This window comes from Anomaloglossus baeobatrachus, chromosome 4 (assembly GCF_048569485.1).
Source record: "Anomaloglossus baeobatrachus isolate aAnoBae1 chromosome 4, aAnoBae1.hap1, whole genome shotgun sequence".
NCBI classification, from domain to species: domain Eukaryota; kingdom Metazoa; phylum Chordata; class Amphibia; order Anura; family Aromobatidae; genus Anomaloglossus; species Anomaloglossus baeobatrachus.
In genome coordinates, this window is record NC_134356.1 from 337,337,544 (window position 1) to 337,359,781 (window position 22,238).

Sequence of the window (22,238 nt, forward strand, 5' to 3'; positions counted from 1 at the left end):
AGAATGATAAATTTCCTAATTTTAGGGATTTTCCTTCATTGCCACTAACAACTTGCCCCTGATCATGACATTTCTGGCACATACCATCACACCTTCAGAAATGTTTTTGAATATTGTTGTTGTATTGGCTGTTTTTATGTGGTAAAATGGTTTTACCCATATCATAAAAAGAAAAAGCATTTGGGCTCTAAATGGAAATGATGCAGTACCAGCACTTTTAGTGTTACAGCTTCTCACTGGACCTGTGAGGTTTTCAGTAGGGTTCTGGTATTTACAGTATAATTGCAAAAATAATAGTGCAACCTGCTAAAGTACAAAGGCTGCCAAAAATACAGAAACACCTGATGGAAAGAAGCTGAGGTGGACCGGTATACAAGTACTTGTTCTTACATTTATTCTGTGGATTGTATATGATTCATTAATAACTTGGTGCATGATATTTTCTCTACAGGGCTACCATGAAAGTAATGAGTTCATTATAACACAGCACCCATTATTACACACGATAAAAGATTTCTGGAGGATGATCTGGGACCACAATTCTCAGATCATTGTAATGCTTCCCGATAACCAGAACATGGTAAGTCTCAGTTTAGGAATTCTTCACTCATTTTATAATAGCTGATTTTTTGGTAATATATTTCACATGAAAAAGTGTCAGTGGATTTCAGTATTTTATTTTATTTTTTTGTATTATGGGAAAAATATAATGTTGTTTTATTTGTGCTCTGTGTAACTTTATCTCTTTTAATACTATTACTTGCCCAGGCTGAAGATGAATTTGTGTATTGGCCGAACAGAGATGAGCCAATTACATGTGACACATTTACTGTATCTTTGGCGGGAGAAGATCATGTTTGTCTTTCTAATGAAGAAAAACTCATTATCCAAGACTTTATTTTAGAAGCTACGCAGGTAATTGCAGATCTTTATGTGATCTATCTAATATACTGTATATCTTTTATCTGCAGGATAACTAACTATCCATCTATCTATCCATCTCTCCATCTACCAATCATACCCATCTATCCATCAATCTATCCATCTACCCATCTATTTATCATACCCATCTACCCATCCATCCATCTATCCATCTATCCATCCATCCAAGCATCCATCCATCTATCTGCCTATCTATCCATCCATCTATCTATCCATTCATCTAGCAATCCATCCATCCATCTATCCATCTACCCATCTATCTATCTATCTATCTATCTATCTATCTATCCATCCATCAATCTATCCATCTACCCATCTATTCATCATACCCATCTACCCATCCATCCATCTATCCATCTACCCATCTATCCATCCATCTAGCCATCTATCCATCCATCCAACCATCCATCCAACCATCCATCCATCTATCTAGCCATCCATTCATCTAGCCAGCCATCCATCCATCTACCCATCTATCTATCTATCTATGTATCTATCATCTGTTTTGTAAACCTTTGTCAAACATGATTCTTGTTAGGATGACTACGTTTTGGAAGTGAAACATTTCCATTGTCCAAAGTGGCCAAATCCTGACAGTCGAATGAGTAAGACATTTGAACTTATAAATCTGATCAAGGAAGAAGCAGCCAATAAAGACGGACCTATTGTTGTACACGATGAGTAAGTTCAATATTCTCTTATGTAAAGGTTACCCTTTTTCCTAAATATTTATGCATGTAATAGTAAAGGAAAGGTCTAGTTATCGTCTTCTGAAGATAGATTGATAGATTAGATTTAAAACTATATTAAAAAATAGGAAATGTTTAATCCTTCTGATGAATCTCTTCTACGAATGCTGTACTCAGGAAATACTTATAGTATAAATTAGCTGGATCAATTGTTTTATTCAAGCAAAAAGTATTTTTATTCAGAGCTATGATTCATACTATTAATGATAAAATTATATCATAGGGGCAGTTCATCAAAGCTTTGAAGCCAGAAAACTGGTGTAAAATGCTTGGAAAAGTTATAAAATATTTGCACCACAGGAAGTTGTGCAAAATGTTGTGACTTTTGGTGTTTTCATGCCACTTTAAGGAAGATCTGCCAAAATTGGTGGAGTTGGTGAGGAGCAAGTATGAGGTTAGGTGTGGCTACGCACATCTGTCAAATTCTGCAAAAGTATCAGCATTTTTTTACCCCAGAAATGTTTCTCCAGTCCCTGGAGTCGCAACAGAGAAGCACAGGACAGGGACGATGCTCCAAATTCATTAAGTGGTGTGTACCTACTTATGAATTTAGCTCATCACACCGCAGGAAGCCCTTCAGTAAGACTGGTATATGAAATGCCTGTCTTAATGAACTGGCCCCGTATTGTACATTAGTTTTCCCTTTTTTTAGATAGTTTTTAGTAATACTATTGGGACAAATGAGAAGTAAAATATTTGCTTGAGAAGTGTAAGTAGTATAGCTAAGATATGCCATTTTTTATAGTTAAGTAAATCAGATACAGTTTCCTTTTATCTTTATTTCCCCCAAAATTGTACACTTTATATTCTATTCTGTCTACATGATTATGGAGGCAGCCTTTTTTGCCTGAGCTGCTACGTGCTCTGTTTAGAGTTCTTCAGTTTTGTTTTGTTTTTAAATCGCTGGTCACTTCAGCTTGATTTTTTACATTGCCCAATGCTGTACTTGGAGTAGCTCTTGTATCTGGTATTAAAGCTTAATATTATACATGAGTACAAAGGACTGAGCTGTAATGTCAAATGCAGCCGCTATTAATAGTAGAGTGTTATGTAGTATAGACAATTATGGGGACGCAATACTCACTGGAGTGCTGCTGATGGTTTGCTGGAGTGTTCAGAGATGGAAGACGTTATTAACTACAGTTCAGAGATCTGCTTTACAACTAAGAAACTATTATATTGTCCCTATTTGAGAAGCTTCCACCACCAAATTTTACAGTAGGCAAAAGGCATGTTTAGTAGCTTTCTTCTGCCATACTTACTGCCATCAGATGTCACTGCTCCATAGTCAGTGTTCTTTACATCACTGCAAGCATTGGTATTGGACATGGCGATCTTAGAGGTACTTTGCACGTTGCGACATCGCTACTGCGATATCGTCAGGGTCAAATCGAAAGTGACGTACATCCGTCACCGGTAACGACGTCGCAACGTGTAAAGCCTAGGAGAGAAGATGAACGAGCGTGAAACAGTCAAAAATGAAAAATTTAAAAAGAAACCCCACAAAATTTTATTTTTAATAATTAATTTAAAAATGTGATTTAAACAGTCATTTTCTGACGATATATTACTCTTCAGCTTTAGATTAAATAATCTTCAGCTTAGGTGACCAAACTAAGTATGATCCAACATATATTTCTGTGGACATGAAGGTTTCTGTGTGAAAAACGTCCAGCATTATTGCTTCATTTTTCTCGGAGATAATATCAGTCAGGTGGCAGCAGACTCCATGCACTGTTTACAGCCTTGCCGTCTGTTCAGACTGTATTACTTTTACTTCATCCGCATATTGTGAAACATACTATGTGTTCTTATTCAGTTTGTATCTCCCCTTATTTCAGGTATGGAGGAGTGACAGCGGGAACATTCTGCGCTTTGTCTACTCTTATGCAACAACTAGAGAAAGAAAACTCTGTAGATGTTTATCAGGTGGCCAAGATGATTAATCTGATGCGACCAGGAATTTTCACAGACCTAGTAAGTATACAATCTTCCTACAATCAATAACAGATCCCAGCAAATACTGTTGCAATTTTTTTGCCATGTGTCCAGAAGGGAGAGTCCGTAAATATTCAGTACTTTTTTCCAGTATCCTTAAAAAAGGGTTAAAAAAAACCGAATGATGTGTCTGATTTTATTTTTTGAGCGTGATAATACTTTAGCAGATCATTGCAACTGAATTTATCATAATTCTACATTTCACATTGAGTAGAAATAGCAAGCAGATATATCTGTGTTTTGTGTTATGGACAGATTTTACTTACATTCTTTATCATTTAATTTGTATTTCAATATGCTAATAAAAAATGTTCAGAAAAAAGAAAAATAGGTTAGCAACCGTATGCTTTAGTGTCAGAGTAGATAGGTTTGAGGTAAGGGAGTTATTGTGTGTTCTACAAAAAAGTGTTTCCCATTTTTTAGATTAAAATTCTTGAATACTATATTAAATAATCATTGAATCATTGAAATATCACCATCTCAAACCTAAAGCGGGCTTTACACGCTACGATATCGTTAATGAATTATCGTCGGGGTCACGTTGTTTGTGACGCACATCAGGCGTCATTAACGAAATCGTAGCGTGTAACAGTTATGTGCGACCTAAAACGATCGCAAAAGCAGCAAAAATTATTTAATGCGGAGAGGTCGTCCTAAATCAAAAAATCGTTTACCTCTCATTAGCGATGTTGTTCCTCGTTCTTGCGGCAGCACACATCGCTGTGTGTGACACCGCAGGAGCGACGAACATCTCCTTACCTGCCTCCACCAGCAATGCAAAAGTAATCAGGTGGGCGGGATGTTACGTCTCGCTCATCTCCGCCCCTCCGCTTCTATTGGATGGCTGCCGTGTGACGTCGCTGTGACGTCGCACGACCCGCCCCCTTAGAAAGGAGGCGGATCGCCGGCCAGAGCGACGTCGCAGGGCAGGTAAGTGCGTGTGACGGGGGTAAGCGAGGTTGTGCGCGACGGGCAGCAATTTGCCCGTGTCGCACAACCGACGGGGGCGGGTACAATCGCTTGCGATCTCGCTAGCAAGACCGCAGCGTGTAAAGCACCCTTAAATGTGCGAAGATAAAACCGTATATGAATATATATAAATATATAGGGATCAATAATAGAGGTATAGTAGCACTGAATAAGGATTAAGCAGTAGATAGATGCAATTGCTTATTAGCAGAAATTATATGGTACAGAATTAAAAATCACAGTGCAAGATTGGAATGAAGAATAATAAATAATTCTGTCCCTATATCCCAAATCTCTAATCACTGTTCCTTACCATGGAGGATGGTACCCTAAAAATTCATCAGTGGCGTCACCGCTCAACGTCGGCTCACCCTAATACTCCTAGGAAACCCTAATACAATTTATCATTAATAATTGGGTGAATGGGTATTAAAAATAGGACTTATAGGTAGGATTCAGCTTATGGCAACTACGGGTCAATCTCCATGATCCAATCCAGTACAAATTCAATGCATAAGGCAAGAACTCCATCCAGAGGCTGTAATCGTCTGGCGATTCCCCTTTTTCAATCCTCAGGGTTTATCAGGAGAGATTTTGCAATAGAAGGGCACAATGACCTCAGGAATGAACTAAAATAAAGTGCAGGAAACTAGATCCGGTCTAAACGTGGGTTTTAATGGTTCCTTGCAGGATACATGGTTGAAATTAGCATATCCCTGTAGTCGGACTAGTATACAAGGACCTGCCATGTCACATCTAAAACAGGAGACTATTTGCTGATGGCCCAAACTGTCCTGCCTACCAATCATGTCATGTATGTACTACTAGATGGTGGAAAGCAGAATGTGCTCACCATTATAGCGTTACAGCAAGCCGCCGTTCCCTCATGTAATAGCTGGGTCAGATGCTGCGCTACTATTCTGCCTATAATCTGCTCTTGGTAACGTGATGCATGTGCACACCACAGGGGAACGCACACTGCCCAACATGATCTCTGGATCCGGTGATGTATATGTGCTCCGTAGCGGAAGGCACACAGCCATTTGTAACTTCCGGGTGCGCTAATGTATACAGTGCCTACAAGTAGTATTCAACCCCCTGCAGATTTAGCAGGTTTGATAAGATGCAAATAAGTTAGAGCCTGCAAACTTCAAACAAGAGCAGGATTTATGAACAGATGCATAAATCTTACAAACCAACAAGTTATGTTGCTCAGTTAAATTTTAATAAATTTTCAACATAAAAGTGTGGGTCAATTATTATTCAACCCCTAGGTTTAATATTTTGTGGAATAACCCTTGTTTGCAATTACAGCTAATAGTCGTCTTTTATAAGACCTGATCAGGCCGGCACAGGTCTCTGGAGTTATCTTGGCCCTCTCCTCCATGCAGATCTTCTCCAAGTTATCTAGGTTCTTTGGGTGTCTCAGGTGGACTTTAATCTTGAGCTCCTTCCACAAGTTTTCAATTGGGTTAAGGTCAGGAGACTGACTAGGCCACTGCAACACCTTGATTTTCCCCCTCTTGAACCAGGCCTTGGTTTTCTTGGCTGTGTGCTTTGGGTCGTTGTCTTGTTGGAAGATGAAATGACGACCCATCTTAAGATCCTTGATGGAGGAGTGGAGGTTCTTGGCCAAAATCTCCAGGTAGGCCGTGCTATCCATCTTCCCATGGATGCGGACGAGATGGCCAGGCCCCTTGGCTGAGAAACAGCCCCACAGCATGATGCTGCCACCACCATGCTTGACTGTAGGGATGGTATTCTTGGGGTCGTATGCAGTGCCATCCAGTCTCCAAACGTCACGTGTGTGGTTGGCACCAAAGATCTCGATCTTGGTCTCATCAGACCAGAGAACCTTGAATCAGTCTGTCTCAGAGTCCTCCAAGTGATCATGAGCAAACTGTAGACGAGCCTTGACATGACACTTTGAAAGTAAAGGTACCTTACGGGCTCGTCTGGAACGGAGACCATTGCGGTGGAGTATGTTACTTATGGTATTGACTGAAACCAATGTCCCCACTGCCATGAGATCTTCCCAGAGCTCCTTCCTTGTTGTCCTTGGGTTAGCCTTGACTCTTTGGACAAGCCTGGCCTCGGCACGGGTGGAAACTTTCAAAGGCTGTCCAGGCCGTGGAAGGCTAACAGTAGTTCCATAAGCCTTCCACTTCCGGATGATGCTCCCAACAGTGGAGACAGGTAGGCCCAACTCCTTGGAAAGGGTTTTGTACCCCTTGCCAGCCTTGTGACCCTCCACGATCTTGTCTCTGATGGCCTTGGAATGCTCCTTTGTCTTTCCCATGTTGACCAAGTATGAGTGCTGTTCACAAGTTTGGGGAGGGTCTTAATTAGTGAGAAAAGGCTGGAAAAAGAGATAATTAATCCAAACATGTGAATCTCATTGTTCTTTGTGCCTGAAATACTTCTTAATACTTTAGGGGAACCAAACAGAATTCTGGTGGATTGAGGGGTTGAATAATAAATGACCCTCTGAATAAACTTTTCACAATTTAAAAAAAAAAAAAAAAAAAAAAAAAGAAATAACATTCTTTTTTGCTGCAGTGCATTTCACACTTCCAGGCTGAGCTACAGTCCAAATGTCACAATGCCAAGTTAATTCCGAATGTGTAAACCTGCTAAATCTGCAGGGGGTTGAATACTACTTGTAGGCACTGTACGTGCTGCTTTTTTGCAAGTTAGAAAACCTACAATATTGGCCACCACTCAAAAAAACTGAACTCAATCACAAAAGAACAGCCAGGTAATTACTCAGTGGAAAATATAATACCTATAAACTACACTGGAATAAATTAAACGAAAATCGATACAAAATTCATCTTTATTGCAAAAATTAAAAAGGATAATAAATTGCACAGCAGTATAGAATGAAGAAGCTGAAAAATGGCACATAGAGGTATCTTATGGCAAAAAAAAATGTACTTCTGTCTGTATATGTTAACCTCAGACAATGTCAACAGTTTACAATGAAATATCATTATACTCATAGTCACAAATTGTGAAAACATAAGCAAAAAAAAATATTTTTTTTCCTTTTGCCAAATACAAAATGTGCCACAGACCAATATATGATAGAAACTTCATTGATATAACGATGACAAAGGCATAATATAGTAGATGATTTTGAAAGGAAATTTCAAATCCCAGAGAGACAGGAGACTATGGGAGTACAAACTTATGATGACCTTTGACACATTCAGAGCAGAAATCAATGTGTCATATGGGTTTATGTCTTTTTACATCAATTAAGAAATGTGCTCCTCAGAGCATCTGGGGGCATCACAGCCCGGACCAGACACCCCAATCAGAATAAAACCTTCACACTGCTTATCTATGAACTGCAGCAATATTTATGGCCACAACAGTTTGTCCTCTTGTCATAGTGATAGTTCTGCTTCACATAACTTGTTTTATTTACTGCTCCATTCTAAGTCCTGTTGTGTATAAATATGTGACTCTTCAGATTTTGTGTCATACCATGCCTGATGAAGAGACCTGTGTAGTCTTGAAAGCTTACTATTATTACCATATTTTCAGTTAGTCATTAAAAGGTATGAACCATGGAGGACTCTCAGTTCTTTTAAACAATTTTTTTATCTCTACTGGCTAACATGGTACAAAGATATAATATACCTGTATCCAATTACAGTGATTTAGATCGACACATACAATTGAGAAAATAAGTTCTCTTTCTCCTCATTTGTGATACGAGTCTCACATGGGAGAATAATTGGATCACAGTAAATGACACAGCTCAAACTGTGATCAGAGTTTGAACTGATTGTCATTTGCATAATCAGGCCAACTCTCTCACATGAAAGAATCTATGGCCGTGTGACCCCAGCCAGAGAAAGAATGGTAGATGAAGATATTAAAAAGCAATGAGAGGGTTACATGTTTCATTAGATACAAGGGAAGAGTATAGCCACTCCTCAGTAATCATCTAATAAAGTAGCCTGACAATCTCTGACCTCAGATGCAGGAGAAAGGCACTTGCTGTGACCCCCATGTTTCCTAGAGCTACACAATACATATATTATTTGGGCTTATGAGTAGAGATGAGTGGACCTGTTGAAGTTCGGCTGTGCCGGGTTCAGCCAGACTTTAGATAAAGTTTCATTTGGGATCCAGACTTGCCCTGAACTTCCCAGAGCCTGAACGCCATTGGAAGTCAATGATTGGGCAGTTTGGCTGTCTATCCACATACAGCCAGCTGTAAAAAGAGCACTTCTAGGGGAGGGAGGGCTTTTTTTTGGACACACTACATCCAATAACATTGATTTTACCCCCAATGAAAGCCATTCAGAGACTGCAAGTGTCTCTCACTGGGGCGAGCACCGAGCATACCCAAGCATAGCTATACTCAATTGAGTGGTCAGCATACGAAGAGCACCCGAACTCCGAACTCAGACACTGAGGGGTTTTTTAAAAGTTCGTGCTCCATACGAACCCTGAACTTTAAAGTTCGGGTTCGCTCATCTCTACTTATAAGTCCAGTTGACAGGTTAACGAATTAAAAGGATTGATCCAGCTGAGTGCTAACCATGATCTATTTGTGCAAAATCAGACAGTGCACAGAAGACGGTAACGCGTTTCTGGCTTAACACCCTTAATCATAATCATAATGGTTATTTTGCACAAATAAATCACCGTTCGCACTGAGCTGGATCAAACATTTTGTTTATTGCTGTGCGGCCAGGGCAGGGCTGGTGTCTGAGGCACGGTGAGGTCAGGTGGCGGTGAGCTGGATTCTTTCAAGGTTAACAAATTGTTTATTATTATTCATGAATAAATCTGAAATATATAGTAGGTTACTTATGCATCAATGTTAAGTAATTACTTTCCTCACTTTTCCTAGGAGCAGTTTCAGTTCTTATATAAGGCTATCCTGAGTCTGGTGAGCACAAGACAGGAGGGGCAGGTGGCAGGTATGGAGAGCAATGGATCTGCTCTACCAGATGGAAACACATCAGAAAGCCTGGAGTCCTTAGTGTAATCATGGGAAGTATCTGGCTGCTCATCATTTATCTCTTTGAAACTTCTTCCAGCACTATTTTTGTAATTGACTTTTGCTTACTACCCACAATTTCTAATGTGTGCCTTGGGGAAGATTTTGTAATCCATCACCTCATGAATAATTGACTAGTTATTGGCAGTGTTTTATAAATGGAGTTGTCTTATATTTACTCAGTATTAGTTTATTACTAGCACATTTCTAATCTTTTGATTCTCAATATTTATAGCTACCTTCCTTTTTAGCGCAAATCTGTACTGTGTAGTTTTGTGGTGATGCTTCTAGTTAGTAGTTTTGTAGTTTTAATATTGGATTGTAAATAATATGTCATTTCAAGGAATACACTATGTCGAGCTAAGGAAGTAAGGAACTTAACATTATTGTAAATACTGTTTGTGACTCCATGGACCAAATTTATATTTATAATTGTAGATTTTTATATTTGATCAGAGAGTCGGTTTTCTAGTTACTTGTATTTGCATTGTTACATTGATACACCCCACCTACTGTCTCCTCCCCAAAATCCTTTAGGATGTAAGCCCGCAAGGGCAGGGCCCTCTTCCCCCTGTGCTAGTCTGTCTATTGTAACGTGTACATGTATTCTGTATGTAACCCCCTCATGTACAGCACCATGGAATCAATGGTGCTCTATAAATAAACAATAATAATAATAATAATACACTGTTTTTATTGTAACTATGTCCTGACCTGTTCATGCGCTTCTTTAATGACATCATTACCACTGTTTTGCATGAAATGTTAACACTATTATGAAATAAATATTAAAACTAGTTTCCAATACATATGTGTCTACATGTGAATTGGGCTAATCCAATATGTTGTAAAATTGTTTTATATTCTGCTTGTTTTATATGGATCTTGGCTAAATATAATGCATAATTCATTTATATCTATACTCAGGACTGCTTCTGCCATGAGGCCAAGTGAGCAGCTTTCACCTCAGGCACAATCTGAGTCGCCCCCCAGGACTGGAACTCATTTAGTTCTCTGATAAGGCCGTTATGCTAATAGGCTTGCAGATCTGGGAGAAAGCCAATTCCTGCTGTCTGTATTCACTTGGGTTCACTTACTGCACATGAGCAGTGCTGGCATGGTAGAGGAGGAGTTCATATCAGCCATCCACCCTGTTGTGCAGAGGTGTGATGAGGTTACCTCATAACATTGCTGACATCATAACTGCACTACAATGGCACCAAAGATGGCACCATGGTAATTGCTCCGTAGGAGCCTAAAGGTCCAGTCACACTAAGCAACTTACCAGCGATCCCAACAACGATAGGGATCGCTGGTAAGTTGCTAGGAGGTTGCTGGTGAGCTGTCACACTGCGACGCTCCAGCGATCCCACCAGCAACCTGACCTGGCAGGGATCGCTGGAGCGTGGCTACACGAGTTGCTGGTGAGCTCACCAGCAACCAGTGACCAGCCCCCAGTCTCCTAGTTACAGCACACATCAGGTTAATTAACCCGATGTGTGCTGCAGCTAAATGTGCAGAGAGCAGGGAGCAGCGCACAATGCTTAGCGCTGGCTCCTTGCTCTCCTAGTTACAGCACACATCGGGTTAATTACCTGATGTGTGCTGCAGCTACATGTGCACAGAGCAGGAGCCGGCACTGACAGTGAGAGCGGAGGAGGCTGGTATCAAAGGTAAATATCGGGTAACCAAGGACAGGGCTTCTTGGTTACCCGATGTTTACATTGGTTACCAGCCTCAGCAGAAGCCGGCTCCCTGCTCACTGCACATTAGTTGTTGCTGTCTCGCTGTCACACACAGCGATCTGTGCTTCACAGCGGGACAGCAACAACTAAAAAATGGCCCAGGACATTCAGCAACAACCAACGACCTCACAGCAGGGGCCAGGTTGTTGCTGGATGTCACACACAGCAACATCGCTAGCAACATCACAAAAGTTGTTCGTTACCAGCGATGTTGCTAGCGATGTTGCTTAGTGTGACGGGGCCTTAAGACAGGAGACTATGTAGTGGAAGGATATGATATATATTAGATCAATATAATATTGTGGTTCTTCTGATGATGATGAAGCTGGATAAAGGCCCAGTCACACACAACGACTTACCAGCGATCCCGAAAACGATGCGACCTGTTAGGGATCGCAGGTAAGTCGCTGGGAGGTCGCAGGTGAGATGTCACACAGTCAGATCTTACCAGCGATGCAGGAACAATACAGGTCGCAGTAGCGACCTGTATAATGATCTCAGCAGTCACTGTGACCCTGTCACACAGTGTCAAACACAGCAATGAGTCCTGCCCAGCAGGACATCGCCTTTGAAGAAAATGGCCTGGACATTCTGCAACGACTAGAGATCTCACAGCAGGGGCCTGATCGCTGGTAGGTGTCACACATAAGATCGCTAACGGGATCACTACTGTGTCACGGAAACCGTGACTCAGCTGCGATCTCGCTAGCGATCTCGTTATGTGTGACGGTACCTTAGGCGTCGAAACGCATACAGAATACATAATTTATCTCATCCTAGCTATTGTCTTGGATCACCAGCAGACTACTACTCCTATCCTTTCACTAGGTTGTCTTTATTGTCTGTTTTCTCAGCCAAAGGCTACTGCAATAGCTGTCCTACCTTACATCCTCAGTTGTGAGTTTAACAACTTGAAAAGGTGAACAACTCCTTATTTCTCACCTTACTGATATCCACTGGATAAGACTTTATTGCGCTGTGTGTCCCCTTCCTTGTCTAAAGATAGGAGACTCTTATTGTAGATGGGACTAGTGAAACATGTAAGTGTGAGGGGCGATAGGGTTGAAGAGGTGGGAGAAATGTGAGAGGAATCAGGGTCATTAGGGGAAGAGTGGGACTTGGAGGGATAGTATGGAAAGGGGCAACTTGTAGGGGACAGTACCGAGAGAGGGCAGTTTGTTGGGGACACTAGTACGGTGAGCCCGGCATTATACCTGATACCTTTATAACCTGCAGATAACATTGACAAATACCATTGTGGTCAGATAAAAACATGTTTCTTTATGATCTCCCACATGGGTCTTATGGACACTATACACAGACAAGTGACAAAAGAAATCCTACCAAGGTAAAAATGGTTCAAGTGATATTTTTTCTAATTTTCATGCCCTGTACAGTAGATAGTAACAACAATGCAATAAAAGGGAATTAGCAAAACTGTATGCAATGATTGTGCAAAACTTATTATCGACTACCTTTATTATTATATACAGCATACTTGTGCAGCATAACCATGAGGTGCTATGTATCTAAATGTACAGTATATAACATCCTCAGTTGAGTACTAGTCTTAAATATCTTGTCAAATATCGCACTACATCATGGCACCTTCCTGAAATAATAAGATATACATTCTTCTTTTCTAAGCCCACAACTAGTCCCCTACTCTAAGGGAGTCATCAATATACAATTACGTGAGCACCAGAATTTTAATTTATGGGGCATTCAAACACAGCATTTTTTTTAAAACATAATTTCAGTGTTCGATGCAGTTTATAGGACCAAAGCCTATAGTGTATTCATCGGGATTGGAAACTACAAAGGAAAGACAAAAATGGATCTAGGACATGGCTTGTTGTTCATCTACAAGAGAAAAAACTGATATGTGAAACCAGTCTAACCATGCTGCTCATTCACTTTTCCCATATGAACACAGAGGTAGGTGGCCCAGAAAAATGGGTCATGTGACTTCTGTTCTAATTGGTGAAACTACATTACCCATGACATCCCTGTTCATTGAATTCCCAGAAATCAGATCTGCAATATATAAACATTTTTACCTACTCATATGTTGCTGCAATAAAGATGTAACACTCTGTGAAAGCTGTTACCACAGCTGAGAAGGAAAACTGCGTACAAACAAGGCAATGGAGCGGAAAAGCTGAGAGCAGCCTGGCGATTTATATAGCAAGATTACAGCGGCTGACAGCAGTTTATTGACAGACTATTGACGGATACAGGGTTTATATAGCTGCTCAGAAAACTATACGTTTCCTTCAAATCTGTGTACAGTATCTGCATATCAAAAATGAATGTCAGTGGAGACCGGACTGACCATCTATACATGACCTATGTGAGTTGCATGGTAGGGGCAAGCACAATAGATGGTTCTCATTATGTTTCCGTGAAACAAAGAGCGTTCCCGCAGAGGAAAACCCCGCCAGGCATTTTGTACACCAGAAATGGTACTCCAGAAGAAGTGCCAATTTTAACTAACGCTTGTCACTTAATGATTTGCGCCTTTTACTCTAGCAAGACTAGCATAGCACAAGCTTCACCTATGCCAGTCTTGGTGAATCGGCTCCATGTGGGTTTTTATATGGTAATTTAGAAACAACTGAAAGAAAACGTGTCTCCATACCAACAATCCTCCCCCCAAGTATTCTGCTTTTGTTTTTTTTTAATTCATCATACAGAAATATGGGCCTGTATATTTAGTACAAATTTTTTATGGTCGTTACCAATGGGGCGATGCTCATAGGATTTCTTGGGGCTACATCTTCAGGCTTCTTTGCATTATGACCCTCTGAGGAATGCCTCATTGTATAGACCTATAAAATTAGCATTTAAAATACAATCTCATATTTTTAGAACCATATGGCACTGTCAAAAAAAAAGGAGAATAATCAGGGGAGCAGCAGGAATAAAAGTGTTCACTTTTTATCTAGTAATAAGCCCTCATTAGGGAAAGGATGCTGAAGAATTTACTGATGTGAATGCACAGTCTGTATGGTCAGGTCAGCAAGCACACATCTGAGTGTAAACCTGTATTACCCACAATGAATGTTTAGAACAAATCTGCAATCTGCACATGCACATCCTTTAAGAATAGGAACGACGGCAGGGTGCAACCAGTGGAAACTATCTCCAAACAAAAGTAGGATTTCAGGTACGTTAGGGGAAGTTTTCTTTTGACCCCTAAAGTTTTGAAATTAGATGTAACTTACAACTATTTTAAGTTCTACATAGTCTTCCCGACTGCCACTGTAGATAAATATTGCATTTTGCTGGATTTTGTGCAGCATCGACGTGTCTCTACGATCAGCAGTTAGGTTGGTATCGGGACCCCCAGAGTCCCACAAATGCTGGGATTCCGTTGTAGAATGCTAGCTCTGTATAGCAACATCATCGGGACCTGATTGGATCAAGTCCTGATGATGTTAACCCTTTACTATCTTCGATCATCCATGATCAATAGCAATCATAGCATATAGAAGTTTATGAGGAAGTGCGCTCCTTTTCTCCCCCCTCCAGTACCCCTACAACATGATCATGGGGGAGCCGAGGATTGTCATGACAGCCTGAGGTCAAATGATGACCTCTGGGTCTGCCATATATAGTGGCCTGTTAGACCTAGCCAGAAGCAGATTTTAACAGGCAGGTCAAACACTGACAAAGGTAATGTCTTGCCATGCTTGTGCATAGCAATACATTACGCCAGTGATCAGAGTAATAAACGTTAAAGTCCCGTATCCCGTAGAGGAAGTAAGCAAAAAAATTTAAAAAAAAATTAAAAAATATTTAAAAAAACCTCACAAAAAAAAATCAAAAAATGGAAAAGAAAAAACCAGTATACCAATAAATACGTTTATTTATGTAAGAACAAAAATAAACAAAAATAGTACACATATTTGGTATTGCTGTGTCCATAACAACATGATCAATAAAACTATCACACTATTTAACTTCTTCAGTGAACAGCTTTAAAAAAGAAAAAAAAAAGTGGCATAAAACGATGGTTTCTCATCATACCATTGAAAACAAGTGGAATAAAATACGATCAAAATGTTGAATGTAAATAAAAAAACAGCCACCATACAGCTCCAGAACCGGAAAAGTAAAAAAGGTATAGTTCTGAGAATAAGGTGATGCAAAAACAATTCTTTTTTCTATATTGTTTTTATAGTGTAAAAGCGGCAAAATATAGAACAAATTATATACACTGAACAAAAAGATAAAAGTAACACTTTTGTTTTTGCTCCCATTTTCCATGATCTGAACTCAAAGATTTTAGACTTTTTCTATGTACACAAACGGCCCTTTGCTCTCAAATATTGTTCACTAATTTGTCTAAATCTGTTAGCGAGCACTTCTCCTTTGCCAAGATAATCCATCCACCTCACAGGTGTGGCATATCAAGATGCTAATTAGAAAGCATGATTATTGCACAGGTGTGTCTTAGGCTAGCCACAATAAAAGGCCACTCTAAAATGTGCAGTTTTATCACAAAGCACAATGCTACAGATGTTGTAAGTTTTGAGGGAGCGTGCAATTCGCAAGCTCACTGCAGAAATGTCCACCAGAGCTGTTGATCATAAACTGAATGTTCATTTCTCTACCATAAGCCATCTCTGAAGGCGTTTTAGAGAATTTGGCAGTACATCCAATCAGCCTCACAATCGCAGACCACGTGTAACCACACCATCCCAGGACCTCAACATCCAGCATCTTCATCTCCAAGATTGTCTGAGACCAGCCACTCGGACAGCTGCTGCAACAACCGGTTTGCATAACCAAAGAATTTCTGCACAAACTGTCAGAAACCGTCTAAGGCAGGGGTGGGCAATTAATTTTCCCATGGGGCCGCATGAGAAATTGGGATTGGTTTAGAGGGCCGGACTAATATAATTAACTCAGTTCTACCCAATATACTACATCACTACACCCCCTCCATATACTACACCTGTAATAAACTACACCACTACACCCCTATATACTATACCTGTATTATACTACACTCCCTCCATATACCTGTAATATACTACACCCCCATATACACCTGTATTATACTACACCACTATATAATACACCTCCGATATACTACATCATTACACCCCTATATACTACACCTGTAATATACTACATCACTACACCCCATATACTACACCTGTAATATACTACAACTCCATATAGCACACCTGTAATATACTACAACTCCATATAGTACACCTGTAATATACTACATCACTACACCCCTATATACACCTGTAATATACTACATCACTACACCCCTATATACACCTGTAATATACTACACCTCCATATAGCACACCTGTAATATACTACACCTCCATATAGCACACCTGTAATATACTACACCTCCATATAGCACACCTGTAATATACTACACCTCCATATAGCACACATGTAATATACTACACCTCCATATAGCACACCTGTAATATACTACACCTCCATATAGTACACCTGTAATATACTACATCACTACACCCCTATATACACCTGTAATATACTACATCACTACACCCCTATATACACCTGTAATATACTACATCACTACACCCCATATACTACACCTGTAATATACTACACCTCCATATAGCACACCTGTAATATACTACATCACTACACCTCCATATAGCACACCTGTAATATACTACACCTCCATATAGCACACCTGTAATATACTACACCTCCATATAGCACACCTGTAATATACTACACCTCCATATAGCACACCTGTAATATACACCTCCATATAGCACACCTGTAATATACTACACCTCCATATAGCACACCTGTAATATACTACACCTCCATAGAGCACACCTGTAATATACTACATCACTACACCTCCATATAGTACACCTGTAATATACTACACCTCCATATAGCACACCTGTAATATACTACACCTCCATATAGCACACCTGTAATATACTACACCTCCATATAGCACACCTGTAATATACTACACCTCCATATAGCACACCTGTAATATACTACACCTCCATATAGTACACCTGTAATATACTACACCTCCATATAGCACACCTGTAATATACTACACCTCCATATAGCACACCTGTAATATACTACACCTCCATATAGCACACCTGTAATATACTACACCTCCATATAGTACACCTGTAATATACTACATCACTATACCCCCATATACTACACCACTATATACACCTCCATATAGCACACCTGTAATATACTACACCCCCATATGTCACACACCCTGCTTCCCATACAGCCTGCACCCCCATATCACACACACTACACCCCCATATGTCACACACCCTGCTTCCCATACAGCCTGCACCCCCATATCACACACACTACACCCCCATATGTCACACACCCTGCCCACATATCTCACCCTGCCTGTACCCCAACTTACCCCTCTCAAACACTCTGCACCCCTTCACATGCTTCTGTCAGTCTGCAGCCCTCATATGCCCCTCACCCTGCAGGCCCCCTCACCCTCATGTCCCCTCTTTTCTTATTACCAGTCATCATATGTCCACATCTCCTTCAGGATTCAGTATCTTGCTTTCTGCCGGCATCCTGTGTCTCCTCCCACACAGTCACATGGGCGTGACATCATCGCAGGTCCTGGAAGATGAATTATTCTGTCTGCTGTGCTGCTTCTTCTCCTGCACTGACTGTGCAGACCTGCACAGGATCTCTCCCTGCTCGGCACGCTGCAGCCCGGCTCCACTGCACCGGCTGAAGACGGGCGGGCCGGTCACAGAGAGCAGGCGGGCCGGATGCGGCCCGCGGGCCGCCCCTTGCCCAGGTCTGGTCTAAGGGAAGTTCATATTCATGCTTGTAATCCTCATTGGGGTCTCAACGTGACTGCAGTTTGTCATTGTAACCAACTTGAATGGGCAAATGCTCACATTTAACGGTGTCTGGCACATTGGAGAAGTGTTCTCTTCATGGATGAATCCCAGGTTTTACTGTACAGGGCAGATGGCAGACTGTGTGTGTGGCATTGTGTGGGTTTTCTGATGTCAACCTTGTGAATCGAGTGACCCATGGTGGCAGTGGGGTTATGGCATGGGCAGACGTATGTTATGGGCAACAAAATGGGTGCATTTTATAAATGCCATTTTGAATGCACAGAGATGCCGTGACGAGATCCTAAGGGGCACTTTGCACACTACGACATCGCAGGTGCGATGTCGGAGAGGTCATGTCGAAAGTGACGCACTTCCGGCGTCGCACTCGACATCGTAGTGTGTAAATCCTAGATGATACGATTAACGAGCGCAAAATCGTCGTAATCGTATCAATCGGTGTAGTGTCTGGGAATTCCATAATTACGCGACTGCGACAGGTACGATGTTGTTCCTCGTTCCTGCGGCAGCACACTTCGCTGTGTGTGAAGCCGCAGGAGCGAGGAACATCTCCTACCTGCGTCCTGCAGCTCACGCCGGCTATGTGGAAGGACAGAGGTGGGCTGGATGTTTACGTCCCGCTCATCTCCGCCCCTCTGCTTCTATTGGCCGCCTGCCGTGTGACGTCGCTATGACTCCGCACAACCCGCCCCCTTAATAAGGAGGCGGGTCGCTGGCCAGATCGACGTTGCAAGGCAGGTGAGTCCACGTAAAGCTGCCGTAGCGATAATGTTCGCTACGGCTGCTATCACAAGATATCGCTGCTGCGACGGGGGCAGGGACTATCGTGCTCGGCATTGCAAGCATCAGCTTGCGATGTTGTTGTGTGCAAAGTGCCCCTTAGGCCCATTGTTGTGCCATTCATCCATGACCATCACCTCATGTTACAGCATGATAATGACTTTCAGCAGAAATTTATAAAACTTATACTTCTCAAAATATGGTGATGCAAAAAGTTTTTTATAAAAGAAAAAAAAGCATTTTTAGTGTGTAATAGTAGCCAAATATAAAAAAAATCTAAATCTGGTACAGCTGAAATTGCAACGACCCGAAGAATGAAGCCATCTAATCATTTATACTGCATGTAAACAGTGTAAACAATAAATTGAAGAAATTCTTGACCTGCTCTTGATTTATTTATTCATTCTTTCCTCCCAAAGATTTCAAGGCTCAGCCCAGATTTATCCTGCACTTTATGCTGAGCGCTTACACCAGGGTTTAGTTGTAAATTTCTGAAATATATGTCTCTGTCAAAAGCCCTGACTGAAGATTACCTATAATGAAACAAAGTGAGTCATTTTGGATCGTGTCTGCCTATGATCCAGGGGTATTCATCTATTCAGTGGTGCATAAAAGCATGGTCAACCAGTTTTGTGCACTACATACAACGCTGAACAGAGGCCAGACAGAGTCCAGAATAATTCTGCTGCCTCATTATAGTGAATGGATCCCTCGTGAGGTGTCATCGAAATACTGCCATTCGGAGATTTAGATGGAAACTGGACTGTAAGTGCTCAGCATAGGGTACTGGATAAGTGTGATTCAAAATTATATTTCAAATATTCTCAATAAAAATCTAGCAAAACCTGCGATCCCAAATCCAAATGCCATCCTTCTAAGCTCCACAGTGTGCCTAAATCACATTAAGCATGCACATTTGCCATTACTGCAGTGAGGAGAGCATTCTTAATTTACAGGGGGCATGTCTACATAAGCACAAGCTGTGCATAATTTGCAATAAATTTGCAACATCCATTGCTGTTTATTTCATCACTACACCTGTAAAAAATTGAGTCACTTGAGGGGATTTTGAGCTTTTCTGTCACTTAGGGGTTCTATATATGAATTCTATATTTTTTTTTTTAGGAAAATCTATGCTTCAAAGATCGAATAGCACTCCTTCCCTCCTGAGCAGCTGCATGTGGGGTATTGTCACGCTTAGCACAAATTGTGTGAAATTTTGGTGCCATTTTTCCCTATTTCCACCATGTAAAAATGTAAAATCTCGGGCTAAAACCAAATATTTGTGGTAAAAATGTAATTATTTTTATCTTAATGGTATAAAACACATCAGTGGTGTCAATATGATCACTGCACCCCTAGATGAATTTATAGGGGTCACTTATGAGGGCTTCTGCTGTTCTGGCACATTAAGGGCTCTGCCAATGTAACATGGAAAGCACAAACCACAAAAGCAAAATCTGCACTATAATATGGCACTCCTTCCATTCTGGGCGTTACACTGTGCCTGAAAAAGTAGTTTCTGACCACATATGGGGTACTGGTGTACCCAGGAAAAATTGCACAGTAAATTGTGTGGTCCATTTTTTTCTATCAGCCCTTATAAAAAATTAAAAGCTTGGTGCTAAAACAACATTTTAGTGAAAAAAATGCATTTTTTTTATTCACCTCCCAATGGTATAAAATTCTGCATGAGATTAAATCATTGAGGGGTGAAGTTTGTAAAATGGCATGCCGTATTGGGTCTCTGCTGTTCTGACACCTCAGTTTCTCTGTCAATGTGACATAACACCACCAAACAATTCCAGCAACATGTGAACTCCAGTTTGGCGCTCCTTCCCTTTTGAGCTTAGAGTTCAACCACATATGGAGTACTGACGAATTCAGGGAAAATTGCATAACATATTGTACCAATACTTTTCCCCTATTACCCTTTCTGAAAATTAAAAACTTGAGGCCAAAGCAATGTTTTATTGGAAAACATATATTTTTATTTTCACAGCCCAATGTTATACAATTCTGTGAATCACCTGAGGGTTAAAAATGCTCACTATTCCACTAAATGAATCCACAGGAATTGTAGTTTCCAAAACAGGGTCAATTGTGGGGGATTCTGCTGTTTTGGCAGGTCAGGGGAGTCACTTGGGGGTTTTCACTGTTTAGGCACACAAGTGGCTCTGCAAATGCAAAATGATGTCCGCTATCTATTACAGGAAAGTTGAGCCCCAAAAGTCTAATGGTGCTCCTTCTGTGTAGAGCACTGCAGTACATCCAAGCAGTAGCTTTCCACCACATGTGGGGTATCGGCATACTCAGGATAAATTGCACAATAAATTGTAAGGTCCAATTTCTCCTGTTACTCTTGTGAAAATGCAAAATATGGGGCTAAAGCAACATATTTGTTAGAAAAAGTAAAATTTTAATTTTCCTTCCCATTGTTTTAATTCCTGTGAAGCACCTAAAGGGTTAATAAACTTCTTGAATGTCATTTTAAATACTTTCAGGAGTGCAGTTTAGAATGGTGTTACTATTGGATTTTTTTCTGTCACTTAGGCCCCTCAAAGTCACTACAAATATGACGTGACCCCTTAAAAAAAATTGGTTTTGTAAATTTTGTTGGAAAAATGAGAAATTGCTGATAAACTTTTAACCCCTCTGACTTCATATCAGAAAAAAATACATGTTTAAAAAATTATACTGATGTAAAGTAGAGATATGGGAAATGTTTTAATAAACAATTTTGTGTGATATAACTATGATTTAAGGGCATAAAAAGTGCGAAATTTTCAATTTTTTTCTCAAATTCTTATTTTTCATAAACGCATATTATATTGACCAAAATTTACCAATAACATGAAGTTCAATGTGTCATGAAAGAAAAAAAAAAATCTCTGAATCACCGGGATCCGTTGAAGCATTCCGCAGTTAGCACCATATAAAGTAACACTGGTTAGGATTGAAAAAAATGGCCCATTCAGGAAAGTGAAAACAGGGATTGCTGTGAAAGGGTTAAAATAGGATGGGAATAGAAATACCCATTTGAGGACTTTAATGAGATTTCAAAGTGCTCCATTAGTGTTCCCGTCACCACATCGCATTCATGAGCACCATAAACCATTTTCTTTTTGTGTTTAGGTAG

At 40.5% G+C, this 22,238-nt stretch overlaps 1 protein-coding gene across 7 annotated transcripts in view; it reads left to right on the forward strand.

The window, feature by feature from the left end:
* PTPRZ1 (protein tyrosine phosphatase receptor type Z1) overlaps positions 1-10,490 on the forward strand; it is a 387,789-nt gene extending 377,299 nt beyond the window's left edge. For all 7 annotated transcript variants that reach the window (XM_075345050.1, XM_075345051.1, XM_075345052.1 and 4 more), the window contains 5 exons: positions 452-580; positions 769-915; positions 1,481-1,623; positions 3,533-3,668; positions 9,532-10,490. In XM_075345050.1, coding sequence (XP_075201165.1) covers positions 452-580; positions 769-915; positions 1,481-1,623; positions 3,533-3,668; positions 9,532-9,669 — 693 coding nt within the window. In that variant the 3' untranslated portion in view covers positions 9,670-10,490. The remainder of the gene's footprint in view (positions 1-451; positions 581-768; positions 916-1,480; positions 1,624-3,532; positions 3,669-9,531) is intronic.
* The last annotated feature ends 11,748 nt before the right edge of the window (positions 10,491-22,238 follow it).